The sequence below is a fragment of the Stegostoma tigrinum genome, chromosome 11 (assembly GCF_030684315.1).
Source record: "Stegostoma tigrinum isolate sSteTig4 chromosome 11, sSteTig4.hap1, whole genome shotgun sequence".
Lineage (NCBI taxonomy): Eukaryota > Metazoa > Chordata > Chondrichthyes > Orectolobiformes > Stegostomatidae > Stegostoma > Stegostoma tigrinum.
Window position 1 is genome coordinate 67,273,778 of NC_081364.1, and position 17,918 is coordinate 67,291,695.

The following is a 17,918-nucleotide window of genomic DNA, read 5'->3' on the forward strand; positions in this document are numbered from 1 at the left end:
TTATTACAAACTTCTGGAGCAGCTAGGACTTGAACACAGACCTCCTGGCTCAGAGGTGGGAACACTCTCACTGTATCACAAGAGACCCATTGCAACTGTAAACACTTTGCTTTAAATGTGAAATGCCGTTGCACCCACTTTCATTTATAATTAGGATAGCCTCCCATCATTGGTGACGTTGAATGAATTTTGATTGTTTTATTCGTTGTCAACCACAGTTCTATCTTAATGCTTCTGGTTTTTTTTGATCTCTTTATCTAACACCATGCTGATCATGTTAGTTGCCCTGGTTAATAAGGAAGCAAAGTATTCAATATTTTTGCCATTATTCATGCACTTTTATCTTGTACTTGCCATAGTGATCTACCCCATCCTGGTTATTCTGTTGTTACTTATGTCTGTGAAAACTTTACTCGTTATTTTCATAGTTCTTGACAATGAATTTTATTTATTGAGTATTATTTAATTATTTTCTAACCTCTTTGGAGTCCTTTAAGTTAACTATATTTGAGGTGAAAAGTATAGATCTATTTAATGGTCAATAAATACAGAGGGACAAAGCAACAGAAGGTTATACTGAAGTGGGTGGATGAAGTCTAGTGGGAGGAGGTACATGTAGTGCATAAACACCAATACAAATGGAAAGTGCAGGAAAATTCCAGCAGATCTGGGAGCGTCAGTTCCAAAGAAGAGTTGAATTCAACACAATCTTTCTCGTTACGTGGATGCTGCCAGGACTGTTGAATATTTCCAACATATCTTTGTTTTCAATTCAGATTATACCAGTTGAACTGAATGGCCTGTTCCATTGTTGTAAATGCAGTGTAAAGCACTATGTTATTTCTTTGATCCAACTAAAGTGTGTTTATCATTGTTGCAGGAGAATACCTCAGACTGCGGTGGTGGAGCCATGTTGACGTTCTCTATCTCCCTCTTATTAGCCCTGCAATTATTTCTCCTGTCTTGGACTGCTGATCTGAACCTCTTTCTCCGGGCCAGCAGTCTTTGATTCGGGACCTTCTGTAACTGGACATCAGCTGTGCAATTCTCACAGCTGAGGACTTCCCTTCCCCCGGAAGCCTAATTCCTCATTCCAGTCTCACATCTCCGTGTTGTCGTGTGGTGGAGCTGCAAACTGTGTGTGTGTGTGTGTGGAGCTGGTCTATTGTGATCGTTTGGACAACCAGTATTTTCCTGGCAAGAACTTGTGGGGAAAGCAGGATTTCTTGGATCTGCTTTATGGAAGACCCTTTACATGACTAAGAAGATGGGAAATGCAAGAGGAGCCTATTGTCCCCATGTGTAGACCCCATTGCTTTCCCAGACTTTCACTTTCCACTTAATAGGAGTCCCAGGCAGTTTCAGTGTTACTGGACAGCATAACTTCTATTGGTTCATTTAGCTTTTATCTGCTGTTGAAGCGGGTTGCATTTATTTATGCACTACTTAGTTTTCATTGACAACCACGTCACACGGCAATTTCCCAATAGAAGTGGCTGTAACTGTAATGTAGTTACGTAAGCAGTCAGGATAGCATGTAACTCATTAGCATCTTGGAGTTGGCAGCTGCCTTCCTTTTTATACTGCTGCTTCCATTTTTATTCAGGACAATCTCTGTCCTCAGTAATGAACTACGTACCTCAACTTCTTTTAAACTCATTTTAAATGTTCTTTTGTCTGAGCACAGGGGCTGCAACCAGGCAGAGGCCCCTCAGAGGTCCAGGTTCTCCAGCTGTTGTCTGCATCCCATTCCCAAACTAGGCTTCAACTGAGGAATAGATGTGTAGGTATAAGTCACAGGTAACATTACACAGGTCCAAATGAAACCAGGTCAATGTTAAAATTGTTTGGCACGCTTTGTATATGTGGGGAAAGTGAGGAGAAAAGCAGAGCTGGGGGAACGTGATGTTGGTTTTTACCAATGGTGAAGGAGCTTTGTTCTGCACTGCCGTTTCACTGTGTTCTGCTTATAGGTGACTGTAAGTGACCTACGATGATTTGAGAATGCGTGTAAAATGTTAGTTGAAGTTGCTTGAGAGTGTTGTCAAGTTTCTAACATGATGTTACTTGGAATTAAGAGAGTGTGTTGCATTATTTGTAAACTGACTGGGTATTGCCTTCAAACAGACTCATAATTTGTGTATCTGTTCCGTGAGAAAGATCAGCACTTTGAAAGAATAATGTCCAGGAAATCATCGAACAAAAGTCAGTAAGTGTATCATTTATTAGACATATTATGTGCTGTGACATTGTGAAACTATAGACACTCTAGGAGCCAATAGTGAGTGAAATCTCAACACCTGTTAGATATCAACCCTCCCTGTGAATGAGATTAACACTTTTAGGGATTTTCAAATCTCTACGATCAGCAGAGGACATTATTCTTTAGATATGTTACTTATACACAGTTGTTCACTCATAAAATAAACTTCACATCCGAACACTATTTATTGTCTGTTACTCTTGCTCTTCTCCCTAGTCCTATGTTCATTTAAATAACTCGATGAGGAACATTTTGCCTCTCAATAACTATCCTTTACTGTATTCGGACTGTATCTGTTGTTATGTACAGAATTCACTTTTCAGTGACTAAAGTCTAAAATACTTAGACTTTTAGAGGGTATATATCTGTGTTTCCAAAATGTTTAAATGAACTGCAAAGGTTTTTTTGTTTTAAAAGACAAGGAGTTAATAGATGGATTATTTTCACACTAGGGCCTGACCCTGCACCGGTTGAAGTCAAACTCAAATTGCGTGAGTCTGCCTCTCCTGGAGGTATTATATGCTGCTTTGTTCTGAAGTGAACAGGGTTAGGCCTGAGCAGCAGCAGAAACCAACATTGGGAAGTCAGTGTATCAATAAACCTTCATCAGCAAATATCATGATATTTTATCAGTGATAATGGGAACTGCAGATGCTGGAGAATCCAAGATAAGAAAGTGTGGAGCTGGATGAACACAGCAGGCCAAACAGCATCCTCTCTGATGAAGGGTCTAGGCCCAAAATGTCAGCTTTTGTGCTCCTGAGATGCTGCTTGGCCTGCTGTGTTCATCCAGCTCCACACTTAGTAAACAAAGTAAAATATCATGATAACAATGTCAAAGGCACTAATACAAGTTGTTACTGTTTTGTCTTTTTGTTTCAGTTTACTAAATAACTGTTTCTCAACAAAATGCCTTGATTTACATCTCTATAGGAAGCATTCGCATCTTGACTATCGCTGAAAAGATTTAAAAAATTACAGAGGGACCTTGTTCAGATGGGGAAGTGGACTGAGGATTAGCAAATGCAATTCAATACAAATTAGTGCGAGGTGTTGCATTTTGGAAAGTCAAACCAAGGTAGGACTTACACAGTAAATGGTAAGGTCCTGAGGAGTGTTGTGGAACAGAGGGACCTAGGAGTACAAGTACATAGTTCGTTGAACGCAGTGTTACAGGTGGACAGGGTGGTGAAGAAGACATTTAGCATGCTGGCCTACATCGGTCAAGGCAATGAGTACAGGAGTTGGGTTGGTATGTTACAGTTGTATAAGTCATTGGTGAGGCTGCACTTGGTGTATTATGTACAGTTTTGATCAATCTTTTATAGGAAAGACATAGTTAAACTGGAAGGTGTGTAAAGAATATTTACGAGGATGTTGCCAGGACTAGTAGGCCTGAGTTATAGGGAGAGATTGGCCAGGATAGGACTTTATTCCTTGGAACATAGGAGAATGATGGATGACTTATTGAAGTGTATAAAATAGTGAGGGGTTTTGATAGGATGAATGCATAGTCTTTTTCCCAGGGATGGGGATTTGAAAACTAGGGAGCATAGGTTTAAGGTGAGATGAGAATAATTTAAGAAGGACCTTGAGGCAACTTCTGCATGCAGAGAGAGGTGCATATGTGGAATGGGCGGTCAGAGAAAGTGATTGAGGCAGATACAATAGCAACACTTAAAAATCATTTTGATAGGTACATAGATGGGAAGGTTTTAGAGGGATATAGACTGAATGTGGGCAATTGGAACTCGATGAGTGGTTGTCATGGTTGGCATGAACGAGTTTAGGCCAAAGGAGCTGTTTCCATGTTGCGTTACTCTATGTAGTATTAGACAAACCAATATGCATAAAGGCAGATAAATCGCCTGACTGATAGCTTGCATCCTAGGACCCTAGAAGGGGGACACAGTGGCTCTGTGGTTAGCATTGGTGCCTCATAGTGCCAGGGACCTTGGTCAATTCCACCCTCGGGTGACTGTCTGTGTGGATTTTTCACATCTTGTATCTGTGTGGGTTTCCTCCCGCAGTCCAAAGATGTGCAGGTCAGGGTGATTGGCCATGCTACATTGTCCATAGTGCCCAGGGATATGCAGGCTAGGTGGATCAGCCATTGGAAATGCAAGGTTCCAGGAATAGGTTAGAGGGATGGGGCTGGGTGGAATGCTATTCAGACGGGCATTGTGGGCTTGATGGGCTGAATAGCTTGTTTCCACAGTATAGGGATTCTATGATTGTATTAAGAAGTAGCTGCAGAGATTGTGGGTGCATTGGTTGTGTTCTTGAAAAATCTTGAATTCCTGAGAACTATCTGAGGATTGGAAAACTGCCAGTGTGACACTTCATTCAAAAAGGGAGGGAAACAAAATATAAGCTGATTAGCCTAACATCTATAGATGGAAAATTATTAGAATCAATTAAGGAGGTAAAACAGAACATTTGGAAAATCAAGCAGAGTTATCATGGCTTCATGAAACAGAAATCATGTCTGACTAACTTATTAGAGTTTTTCCAAGGAAGTCTCAACCAGAGTGGATACAAGGGAGCCAACAGACTTGTTATATTTGGACTTCCAGAAGGTATTCAACAAGGAATCTCTCAAAAGGTTAAGTCATAAAATAGGAGCTCACAGTGTTGTAAGTAGTATATTGGCACGGCTAGTGGGCAAGAAACAGCATATGGGGCTAAGTGGATCTTTTTCAGGTTGGCAACCTGTAACTAGTGAGGTTGCACAGGGATCACTGCTGGGACTACAACTGTTTACAATATATATTAATGACTTGGAGGAAGGAAATGAATATTACCAAATTTGCAGATAACCAAAAATAGGTGGAAGGGCAAGTTGTGAGTGAAATACACGCAGTTGACAGAGAGATATTGGCAAGTTAAGGAACTGGCAAATGGCATATAACTTGGGAAAAAGTGAAATTGTTCATTTTAGAAGGGAGAACAGGAGAACAATAATAATTAAATGGAGAAAATCTACAAGATAAAGGGACTTGGGAGTACTTGTGCACAAAACAAACACAGATGTAGCTGCTAATCAAGAAGGTTAATGGAATGTTGGCTCTTAATTCAAGGGGATTGAAAAATAAGAGTATGAAATTTTTAATGCAGTTGTACACAGCAGGCGTACTGTGGGCAGTTTTGGCATTGGAGGCAGTTAAGAGAAGATTCACTAGGATGACCCCTGGTATAGAGAATTGACTCAAGAACAAAGGCATTCTACTCACTGGAGTATAGAAGAATGAGAGGTGATCTCATTGAAACATTCTTAAAGGGCATGTTGAGAGGGTGTTTCCCTGAAAGGAGAGCCTAGGACCAGATGACATACCCTCAGAATAAAGGGGCACCATTTTAAGATTTTAGCTTTGCTCGGTACTCTCTCTGTCTCTCTCTCTCTCTCTTTCTCTCCACCACCCCCCCTTCTCTCACCCAGAGAGGGACTGTCTATTCTTTCAGGTCTGGCGGTTAGACACACCATTCTTGTACCATTCTCACATTCCGATCACTTAATCGGAACTATCAACGGTCTTTTTTTCACAAGCAGTCCACCTCCTCCCCTCCATTGCATAAATGCTGCCCCCTCTATAGTTCACTTTGGCTCTGAGGAAGAGTTATCTAGACTCAAAAAGTTCGCCTATTTCTCTCCATGGATGTAGCCTGATTCCGCTGTAATCTCCAGCACTTTTTGCTTTTAGTTCAGATTCCAGCATCTATAGTAATTTGCTCCTATAGATAGATTATTGACCAGTTAGGAAATCAAGAGTTACAGGGGAAAGACATAAGAGTAGACATGAGGAATGTTGGATTAGCCATGACCCTATTGAATGGAGCAGGCTGAAGATGCTATTCCAATTTCTTACAGTCTTAAAATGTCTCTTTTCTCAGCAGTGCTCAAGTTCTGTACATGCACATCTGGAATTCAGAAGGACATTGATCTTGTTGAAACATATAAGGTTCTAACAGGAATTTGCAGAATCGTTGCCAAGAGGCATAGAGTGCCGCAATGAGAAGAAATTTTCTTGCTCAGAAATTTGTAAATTTTTGCAATTCCAGTCCTGGGTATATTCAAGGGTGAAATCATTAATTTTCGCTTGAAAGGGATTGAAGGGATATTGAGATCAGGCCAGAAAATGGACTTGAGATAAAGAAATTGAGCATCAGTTCCTTCATCATTGTTAAATTGGGGAGCAACTTTGAAAGGAAATATGTGATTTTTCTGAGATTCTTAGCAGTTAGGGTAAGAATGTAAACTTGTTGAATGCCAGCTGTGATCACCAGTGATACTTAGGTATTGTATCACATGTTGTCCTGCTCCTTTCTGTTCTGAGTCCTGTGCCTATCCCACAGTAATTCCACTAGTTTCACCAACCACCTTTTCCATCCCCAACCTGCATAATGCCTCATGTACTGAGGTCTAATTCTATTTGTTTGGTTCTCCATTGCAACTCCGGTGAGCCTGACGTCAGTGGTAGGGAAGCTACTGGAGAAGATACTGAGGGATAGGATCTATTCCCATTTGGAAGAAAATGGGCTTATCGGTGATAGGCAACATGGTTTTGTACAGGGAAGGTCATATCTTACCAACTTAATAGAATTCTTTGAGGACATGACAAAGTTGATTGATGAGGGAAAGGCTGTAGATGTCATATACATGGACTTCAGTAAGGCGTTTGATAAGGTTCCCCATGGCAGGCTGATGGAGAAAGTGAAGTCACATGGGGTCCAGGGTGTGCTAGCTAGATGGATAAAAAACTGGCTGGGCAACAGGAGACAGAGGGTAATAGTAGAAGGGAATTTCTCAAATTGGAGACCTGTAACCAGTGGTGTTCCACAGGGATCTGTGCAGGGACCACTGTTGTTTGTGATATATGTAAATGATCTGGAGGAAGGTGTAGGTGGTCTGATCAGCAAGTTTGCTGATGACACTAAGATTGGTGGAGTAGCTGATAGTGAAGGGGACTGTCAGAAATTACAGCAGAATATAGATAGACTGGAGAGTTGGGCAGATAAATGGCAGATGGAGTTCAATCCGGGCAAATGCAAGGTGATGCATTTTGGAAGATCAAATTCAAGGGCGAACTATACAGAAAATGGAAAAGTCCTAGGGAAAATTGATGAACAGAGAGATCTGGGTGTTCAGATCCATTGTTCCCTGAAGGTGACAACGCAGGTCAATAGGGTGGTCAAGAAGGCATAGGGCATGCTTTCCTTCATCGGACAGGGTATTGAGTACAAGAGTTGGCAGGTCATGTTGCAGTTGTATGGGACTTTGGTTCAGCCACATTTGGAATACTGTGTACAGTTCTGGTCGCCACATTACCAAAAGGATGTGGATGCTTTAGAGAGGGTGCAGAGGAGGTTCACCAGGATGTTGCCTGGTATGGAGGGTGCTAGCTATGAAGAGAGGTTGAATAGATTAGGATTACTTTCATTAGAAAGACGGAGATTGAGGGGGGACCTGATTGAGGTCTACAAAATCATGAGGGGTATAGACAGGATGGATAGCAAAAAGCTTTTTCCCAGAGTGGGGGTCTCAATTACTAGGGGTCATGAGTTCAAAGTGAGAGGAGGAAAGTTTAAGGGAGATATACGTGGAAAGTTCTTTACACAGAGGGTGGTGGGTGCCTGGAACGCGTTGCCAGCGGAGGTGGTAGAGGCAGACACGTTAGCGTCTTTTAAGATATATTTGGACAGGTACATGGATGGGCGGGGAGCAAAGGGATACAGACCGTTAGAAAATAGATGACAGGTCAGACAGAGGATCTTGATCGGCGCAGGCTTGGAGGGCCGAAGGGCCTGTTCCTGTGCTGTAGGTTTCTTTGGTTCTTTGTTTCCTCATCACTGTACATTAGCTTTTGCCTATTCCCTGTTTCCATGCAGGTTTGTCATACTCCATGCTGCACAAATTATTATGACCCACATCACATTCTGTCCCCAGATTGTTACATTTCCGAAAATCTCTACAATCTTTTCACAATTTGAAGAATTTAGGTCAATTCCCAACTTAGTTATACATTTGGATCAAGGGACTGTGAAATCTTATTGGGGGTGGGGGATTCCTGGACAGGAGACAAAGAGAGAGAACGTTACTACAGACCTGGACAGCTGGAAGAATAGAACAGAATTGAAAAGGTTAGTGTAGAAAGGCAAAATAGAAAAATGCACAGGGATAAGAGAACAAAGGTTGGAAAAAGAGTTGATGGACTGAACTCTACAAGACTGCAACTGTTCCTTGTTGATTGACACTTATGTTTTAGTGCCATCTCCTTCAAGTCATCTACCTTCAAAAGTCCCAAATTTGGGATCATCATAAGTATTATTAGGAAGTTCATAATTTTGTGTTGAGTTAGATCTTAGTGTTAGGGCTTCGTTGTCCATTTTCCATTGCATGTAATATTGGCAAAACCTGTTGGACTTTGAATAAACAGGATCTTTGCAAAATTATCCAGGATATCCCTGCTCTAGTACAGTTGAATGAATGCCAACATTTGTGCTCTGCACTTTTTCTGTCCCTTCTCCTGTTCTTTGGTCACAATATTAGGGTGATGTTGTCATCTGGATACTGGACTTAACGTGACTTAGTCAAAAACAAAATAAACATGGATTTATGAGGGGGGGTGACATTCAAACAATAAATGCAAACAGAAACCATGTCACGATGAGCAAAGCTATTCAAGATTTGTTTAACACCAGGATTTGGTAAACAGCAGGTCAAAGCCAAAAATCTCAACCCAAGCCACAAAGTCTCTGACATACCCGATATGGTGTCCAGGATCAGGTAAGTATTTACTTTCCTTTATTATTACTATTTACTTTCCTTTATTTCACAATGCCATTCTTAGAGATACTGTTCAAGTATCTTTAGTGTGAATGAATTGGGACTAATGAAGGGTCCAGATCCAAAATGTCAACTTTCCTCCTCCTCTGTTGCTGCCTGATCTGCTGTGTTCCTCTAGCTCCACACTGTATTGACTCTGATTTCCAGCATCTGCAGTTCTTGCTGTCTCCTAGTCATTGAAAACCATACTGCCAAGTCTCTTCCAAGGATGCCCACCTTGAAGAAGTTATTCTCCTCCCTCTGCAGAGATCCGTGGGTCTCTCTCCTACTGCAACCCCCCAGTGATCTCCTCGGTCCTGAAGCTCTTCAACTGTATCCTGAAACAAACTCTTAACTACAGCCACAGCTCTTTTCTCCACCTGCCCACACAATCATCCTGATAAAGGATCCTGAACCGAAACATAGAATTTCTTGCTCCTCTGATGCTCCCTGACCTGCTGTGTTCCTCCAGCTCCACACTGTATTGACTCTCACTTAAAGTATACTCTTTATATAGCATACATAGTACAGCAATATTCCTAACAGCTCATATCCCATCAGACTTTGTTTTGATCAATTGACTACAGACATTTGAGTAAGTATGTTCCATCAAAAGTGGAACATTGCATCAGCCCCACAAGCCAAAAGGTTTTTAGGAAATGTACAAGCCTCTTAGGCAAAAATAGAAAGCTGAGAAATCACTCTGACTAACCGAATATTCTTAATGATATCAGCACAAGGGATGGATAGTATTTGGCTCAAGAGGGCAAGGTAGGGGCTAGGTATAGTCAATGGAGTCCATTGGATGGAGTGGGATTGATGGATTAGCAGGTCGCATACACAAGGTGGGATTGATGCATCAATGGGTCGCGTACACATAGTACGTTGACCATGCACTTGTAAGTGAGGAGTCTAAAAGCAGAAAATCTGCAGTGGCAATGTGGTGGTTTCAGTATCATCACACCTCAGGCAAGGGGAGAGGTCAACAAGGAGAATCCTTTTATGGTAACCTCAACGGGTGTGGGAATTGAATCCACACTGTTGGGATCACTTTGCATTGCAAACTAGCTAACTGACACCTGAAAAAAATCAAGGGGGCTATATCTGAGACTCTAAAATGGATGTGTGATTGGTAATGTAGGACTAACTCATGCCTATTGTTTCAAGTGCAGGCAGTGCAACAACATTGCAATTGTTGCTGCTGTGCTTGAGAATGCTAGGGAGGCTTGGAGTGGAGATTGTTTTTAATCCCTAAAGGGTTTTGAGAGAGTATACAGGGAAAAACACTGTCTTTGTTAGGGAGTTAATGACAAAGGATTATCAGTTATCAACTTAAAATTTTGCACAGTGAACACAAAAATCAGGAAAATTCCATTGCACAGAATATTGTCATATCATTGTAATTCTTTTGTCTAGGACATGGTTCAGGCCTAGTGAATTACATCTTTGAAGCTGAATGACCTCTTTGAAGCTGAATGACCTCTTTCTGTGCTGTAATTCTTATGATTCCATTGATTGAGCACTATTCTGGGAGAAAAGTTCAGAACACAGGCCACAGTGACCATGACTGTGCTGAAAGTAAATGCCAACACTTGAAAACAAATCAGACATTTTGAACAGAACTGAAACTGACAATCAATAAGTCGAACATACAGGACAGGAGATAATACAAAGAGGCAGTTAATGTGATAGATGCATTTCCAGCTTTTTCAGGAAAAAGAAGGTTGGAGCATATTTGAAGCTGAATTTTCAGAAGTGACAGTTGTTTTCATATCCTGACCCATGAATTGTGCAATCAACAGCTGGACTATGTGCTCAAAAGCTGTAATTTCAAATGAAACTGTAGTTTATTTAAAGAATGTTCTTATCACTGGGAATGCACATCTCAATGTCAGTGACAGTGGTACACTTCAGTGTCCCTGGATTTCCATTCATTTGCCTGAGTGCATGCAGTGCCATTGCTAGAGTTTGATGAAGATGATTCAGTGCTGTGCCACAATCAGCATTTGTTGTTAATCACTTTCCCCAGTCCCTTAAATTCAAATCATTATTCCTCTGGGATAAACAACACCCTCAAATATCTATGGGATCTGAATGGTAAATGTCCCCCAGCAGCTCCTCTGTATTTACTGTTCATTTGTGCTTTCCTTCCTGTCCTCCAAGTATTTGCAGCACACATCCTGGAAAAGTCATGACAACAAAATGGTGAAAATTAGAAACCATGATGGTTTCTCCTGAGTTCCTGATGATACCGGCTGATATTGTTACTGGTTCTCATATTGCTCTCTTTCTGTGTGACATCTTCAGTCAAAACAGCATCACGCAGTATAACTAGCATTTTTGGTGAAGAGTTGTATCTGTTCAGCCTCCTGTGTGGTGATCCACTGGAAACTGATTTTATTGGACTGTGTTTAGCTGATGGGATGTCTGTGGTGATGTAGTGTGTAGTCAGTGTTCTGTAAAAGCAGCTACTGTCTAATGATATTTGGAGGAATATTTGCATCTCACTGTCTGCAAAACTTCAACTCCACATGATTTTGTACAAAAAATTGTAAAATATCGTGTCTGTGATTAATTGTAAAATATTTTCAAATTGTTTATTACAGATAATCAGCTAATAAATGATGTTCATATTTTCCACCTCATTCCTGAACTGTGGTGCATCAAAGTCTCTTGCTCATTTCTACCCCCCACCAAATGAAAACAAAAACCATCATAATCCATTACAAACACTCTCAGTAGGAGCACGTCATCAGTCGGAACATATAATATCGCAGTGTAGCATCAGCCCATTACAAACACTCCCAGTATCACAGCAGGTTGCAGTTTGATGCCTGGCTGGTTTGCAATGCACGGTGATGCCAACAGCACATGTTCAATTCCTTACCAGCTACAGTTACAATGGAGGACTCTCCTCACATTCTCCTCTTAACTAAGGTGTGAGGAACCTCAGGTTAAACCATCACCAATCAACCCTTGGTGTGATTGGGCAGGATATTACTCCCCACCAGCAGGTGTGACTGTGCAGAACCCATCCCTAGTATGGGATCTCCATCTAGTATGATGATACAGAGACCCCTTTTTTTGTTCATGGGAGAATTGCACACAGGCAGGGGATGTCTAGTTTTACACCTGCTGCCTTTAAGGGTAGCCTCCTGCACTCCCCCTATTAGTTCCAGGGGTGGTGGGGATGAACTGGACTTTGGGCTGGGCAACTCATAATGAACCGAGGTGGCTGCCTTGACTGAGGAGAAAGCTGCTTTGGGGTGTCAGCAGCTTCCAAAAGTAAAAAGTTCAGAAGAGTAAAACATAGAACATTCCTCCACGCACAATATTATCCCGAGGGTTACCTTACCCTCCTCCCAAAGGGTTACCTGATCCCTAAAGGTGGCCCAAGACCATATCCAGAATGTATCTTAGCTGATGTTGTCATAAAATCCCTACAGTGTAGATAGAGGCCATTTGGAATCTGCACCCAACCCTCCGAGTGGAAGAATCCTACTCTTTCCCCAGAACCCCACAGTTACCATCAGTAACCCACATTACCTGGACACTATGGGGTAATTTACCATGGCTAATTTACCTAACCTGCAGCTTCTTGGACTGTGAGAGGAAACCTGAGCACCCAGAGAAAACCCACACAGACATGGGGAGAATGTGCAAACTCCACACAGTCACCTGAGGGTGTACTGCTAACCACTGAGCCAATTTTCTGCACCTATTCATGACATTTTAAAGATCTTTGTACCCAAACCCTGATGTCTCTTTGGAGATCCACTGTATTCAACTCCATACCATCTAGAAAGTACCTTGTCAACCCTTTTTCAGTCCAAAAGGGACAACCTCAAATTTTCTTACATTGAAATCCTTCTGCCTCAGTTTTTCCCATTCATTTATTCAATCAATATCCCTCTGTAATTTTAAGCTGTTGTCTACACTGTCTACAATGCCACCTAACTTTGTGTCCTCAGTAAATTTGGATATGTTACTTTCTTTGCCAAAATCCAAGGCATTCAAATAATGTGAATAATCAAAACCCTAATGCAGATCCTTGTGGACACCACTGGTCATATCCTGCCAATTTTTCACCTTCCATTCAACCAAATTTCAAGCCATGTCAGTAATTTTTCCTCAACTCCACAGGTTTCCACCTTATGTCAGACTTTATCAAATGCCTTCATTCATAGGCATTCCTACATCCACTACCTTAGCCACATCTTCAAAAAAATCAGTGCTGTTTATCAAGCCTGACCTACCTGTCATGAATCCCTGCTAACTGTCCCAGATTGACTGAACATTTTCAAGTTGTTCCATTACCCTGTCCTTGATTACAAACTTCAACAATTTCCTCACCACAGATGTTAGGCCAACTGGTATGTAATTCCCTACTTTTCCTCTTTAGTCTTTCTTAAAAAGCGGAGAGATGTAAAATTTTTCCAATACAATGGGGCAACTCCTGTGTCTTGGGAAAGTTGCTATGGTCCTACTGGACCATAGGGCTGCTATCTCATTCAGAAGGAATGACTAGTGGTGGTTTAACCTGAGAGTCACCACACTAGACGTGAGGGAAGAGATTGAGAAGGAGGATCCTTCATGGTAACAGCTGGTATCAGAATTGAACCCAAGCTGTTCGCATCATGCTGCATTGCAAATGAGCCATCCAGCCAACAGTCCTACCCAAAACAGTGCACTTTTTAACCATTCACTGTGGTTATGGACTTACTAGAGAGGTTTACAATAAACTGCATGCAAGAAGCTAAAAAAGGATCAAAAGTTTCAAATCCACCATTAAAAATGTACGATCTTCAACTGCCAGCACAGTCCTGTTTTCATAATATGCACAATTCGACTACTTCTAACTCTTCATGAACAATGGGTCAAAGCAAGTCACAAGTAAATTGCAATTTCCTGGGTTCATGGGAAATTGGGACCTGCTAGTGATCACAATTTTTGATCCAAGGAGGGCCAACCACACATTTTGCTCCACTAACAAGTACTGCCTCACTTTGTACGTCAGTGTTGAAAATGCTAGCTCCCACAGGTATGTTGTCAGAAATGGCAAGATCACAACAATACCATGGTCAGAGATTGTCATATATTCAAGCACCGCAGTCAGCCAAAAAAATGTTCAGTGACACATCTTCAAACAGCAGCTTTATCGTGCAATCCATTTGCAGAACTGTGTATCTCTCTCTTTTTTAACATTAACTCTTACGATGAATCCAAGGACAGTGAACTAAATGGATCATGTATCCAGACTTGTGTACCACATTTGTTGAGGGAAGGTAGAATTTGAATGACTGTTGTAGAGTTTTGAGATGTTTGACCATGAGGCCGTGCATCTTGGCAGCTGTGTCTGTTGCTGACATTCACCTTTTTTGGCAGGAAACTTACCCGTTTCTTCTTAGAACCTAAGAATCTGTGCTAACATAGAAACATGTCCAGGCAGGCAGGCCAATTCAACTGTGTTCCTTTATTCTATGTCTATTCCTCTTTATCACACATGCACAAAAATATGATGCGCAATCATTGTCAATGCCCATATTGAATGTTTGGTCCTGTACATTCATAATGAAGCTGCATAATGGAGTTCCTTTCTCCTTTGTGTGTGTGGAATCGGAAATCTACACATGCACAGCTCTGAAGGTTCGCACGTGTGCAGTTGACAGGGGTGCTTAGTATCATCAGATAGTTCCTTCAATAATAGACACTGAAGGTCTGGAAGAAATTGGAAGCAGACTCGATGCTCAGGTCAAGCAACATTACACACGAAAATTTTGAGGCATACCACTCGCCCTATCATGGCACACACCACGGTTAAAAACCATTGGCCTAACCAAATTCCTATAATTGAAACAAGACTTCACGACTCTGCACTCAGATCCTCTAGAAACAAAGGCTAACATTCCAGTAGCTCATTTAATAGTTTGCTGCAACTACATATTATTCAGTGACTTAGTCCCTTTGTATGTTTACATTTTCCAACCTCTTACCATTTAAGCAATACTTTGCACATCTGTATCTCCCACCAAAGAAGATAACCTCATATTTTTCTACATTATATTCCATCTGCCATGATTTTGCATATTCAGTAAGCCTGTCCAAATCTTCATGAAGCTGTTTTACTTTCTCCTTACAACACTTAGAACATAGAACCGTGCAGCACAGGAACAGGCCCTTCAGCCCATGATGTTGTGGCAAACATGATGCCAAATTAAACTAATCTTCCTGCCTGTCCTTGGTCCATATCCCTCCATTTCTTGCATAATGATGTGCTTATCTAAAAGTCTCTTAAATGCCCCTATCATATCTGCCTCCGCCACCATCCCTGGCAGCATGTTCCAGACTCCTACCATTTTCTGAGTAAACAAACTTGCCCCTCACATCTCCTTTCAGCTTAAACACGTACCCCCTAGAATTAGACATTTCAACTCTGGGGAAAAGGTTTCTGACCATAAACCCTATTTATGCATTTCATAATTTTATAGACTTCTATCAAGTCAGTTCTTAGCTTCCTGCCACTCCAGAGAAAACAACCCGAGTTTTTCTAGACTCTCCTTATAGCTCATACCCTCTCAACCAGGCAGCATCCTGGTAAACCTCTTCTGCATCTTCTCCAAAGCCTCCGCATCCTTGTAATATGGTGACCAGAACAGAACACAATTCTCTAGGCATGGCCTAACCAAAGTCCTATAAAGCTGCAACACAACATCCTAACGCTTGTACTCAATTCCCTGACCCATAAAGGCAAGCATGCCATATGCTTTCTTTACTAGCCTATCTACTTGTGTGGCCACATTCAGGGGGCTATGGAGTTGAACCCCGAGATCCCTCTGTGTTGTTCAGAGCTGTTCAGGGCCCTGCCACTTACTTTTCCTTAACATTTGATCTCCCAAAATGCACCACCTTAGAGTTACTTTGATTAAACTCTATCTGCCGTTTCTCTGACCATATCTGTAACTGATCTGTATCTCACTGTATCCTTTGACAACCTTCTACACTATCCACAACCCATAACTCCACTGATCTTTGTATCATCTGAAAACTTACTGTCCATCCATCTACATTTTCACCCAAGTCAATTTGTACAAATATCACAAATAGCAGAGATCTCAGTACAGATCCCTGCGGAACCTGCCTAGTCATGGACCTCCAACCCGAAAAAACACCCTTCCACCACCACCCTCTGCCTTCAATGGACAAGCCAATTCTGAATCCATGCAGCCAAGTCACTGTGGATCCTCCGCATCTTAACTTACGGATGAGCCTACCATGAGAGAACTTGTCGACAGCTACACTGAAATTCACATAAACAACATCCACTGTTCTACCCTTAACAATTACCTTCATCACCCCTTGAAAAATGCAATCAAGTTAGTAAGACATACCTGCCATACACAAAGCCATGTTGACTGTCCCTGAGATAATGGGAACTGCAGATGCTGGAGAATCCGAGATAACAAAGTGTGGAGCTGGATGAACACAGCAGGTCAAGTGGCATCTTAGGAGCACAAAAGCTGATGTTTTGGGCCAAGACCCTGCATCAGAAAAGTGGGGGGGGGGGGAGAGGGTTCTGAAATAAATAGGGAGAGAAAGGGGAGGTGGATCAAAGATGGATAGATAGGTGGACAGCAGACAGACAACATGTGAGGCAACTTGACAACCTGGCACTGTGAGGCAGCAGTGCTAACCACTGTGCCACCCTTAGTGAATTGTGAATGTACAGCAGTGTCCTCTTCTGCTGGTTATTGGTAGCTGACTTTCCTCATGCTGTGTAGATATTTTCCGAAACAATCTGTTCAAAGATGGTTTTGCACAGCTCCAGAGCAGGTCAGGCTTGAACCAAGGTCTCCTGATTTGGAGGTAAAGTTACTCACACTGCACCACAAGATAAAAACTGAAAGAACTGAAGATGCTTTAAAATGTTAACTCTGATTCTCTCCACAAATGCTGCCAGACCTGCTGAGTTTTTCCAGCAATTGTTTTGTCACTGCATCACAAGAGCCTAGCATAATTACCCGTTCTGAAGAAGGGTCACCGGACCTGAAACATTAACTCTGTTTTTGCCCTCACAGATGCTGCCAGACTTGCTGAGCTTTTCCAGCAACTTTGTTTTTGTTCATAGTTACAACCAATCTTGAGATGTTTAATAGATTCCACCTGGTTACACATCTCCAGATCCCTAGTTGGATCTATAACATGGCATTCAATGGAAATTTAAATGAGAGATTCTTTAATTATGGTGCAGGCACCTCTGGAATTTGAACCCAGGATATCCTGTTTACTAAGCAAGCATTTTAACCAGGTCTGTTGCTGATATCTACAGCCTCCTCTAACATCTTCGGTTCGCCTCCCCCTCACTCCCTATTTATTTCAAAACCGTCTCCCCCCCCCCCCTTTTCTGATGAAGGGTCTCAGGCCGAAACTTTTGTGCTCCTAAGATGCTGCTTGGCCTGCTGTGTTCATCCAGCTCCACACTTTGTTATCTCGGATTCTCCAGCATCTGCAGTTCCCATTATCTCTCTCTCTTCTGACAAGTCCCTCTTCCCAGGGCAGTAGGTGAACATCCAGTGTCAGCTTTTATCAAGCTGACAAGCACTGAAGGCCGTGCCCCACTCCACAGTTGGCTGTCTCTCCCCAAAGTGCTCTTTTCAGCTGCATAGAGCAAAAGCAAATGGCTAGGAATGTTTGTCATGGTTTATATAGAAAGGCGGGGACAATATTCGAGTCATTCAAGACATAAACAAGGATTTATGCACAAGGAGGAGAGTAACTGCCACAGTTCAACGTCCTGATAGGGATTTGCGTAAGTGCCTGAAGAGAATGAGTCGA

General features: G+C 41.9%; 1 protein-coding gene across 3 annotated transcripts in view; it reads left to right on the plus strand.

Moving 5' to 3' along the window:
* Nucleotides 1–11,724, plus strand: part of cacna2d2a (calcium channel, voltage-dependent, alpha 2/delta subunit 2a) — an 815,854-nt gene extending 804,130 nt beyond the window's left edge. For all 3 annotated transcript variants that reach the window (XM_048547478.2, XM_048547479.2, XM_048547480.2), the window contains one exon: nucleotides 881–11,724. In XM_048547478.2, the coding sequence (XP_048403435.1) occupies nucleotides 881–1,009 (129 nt within the window). In that variant the 3' untranslated portion in view covers nucleotides 1,010–11,724. The remainder of the gene's footprint in view (nucleotides 1–880) is intronic.
* Nucleotides 11,725–17,918: the final 6,194 nt, after the last annotated feature.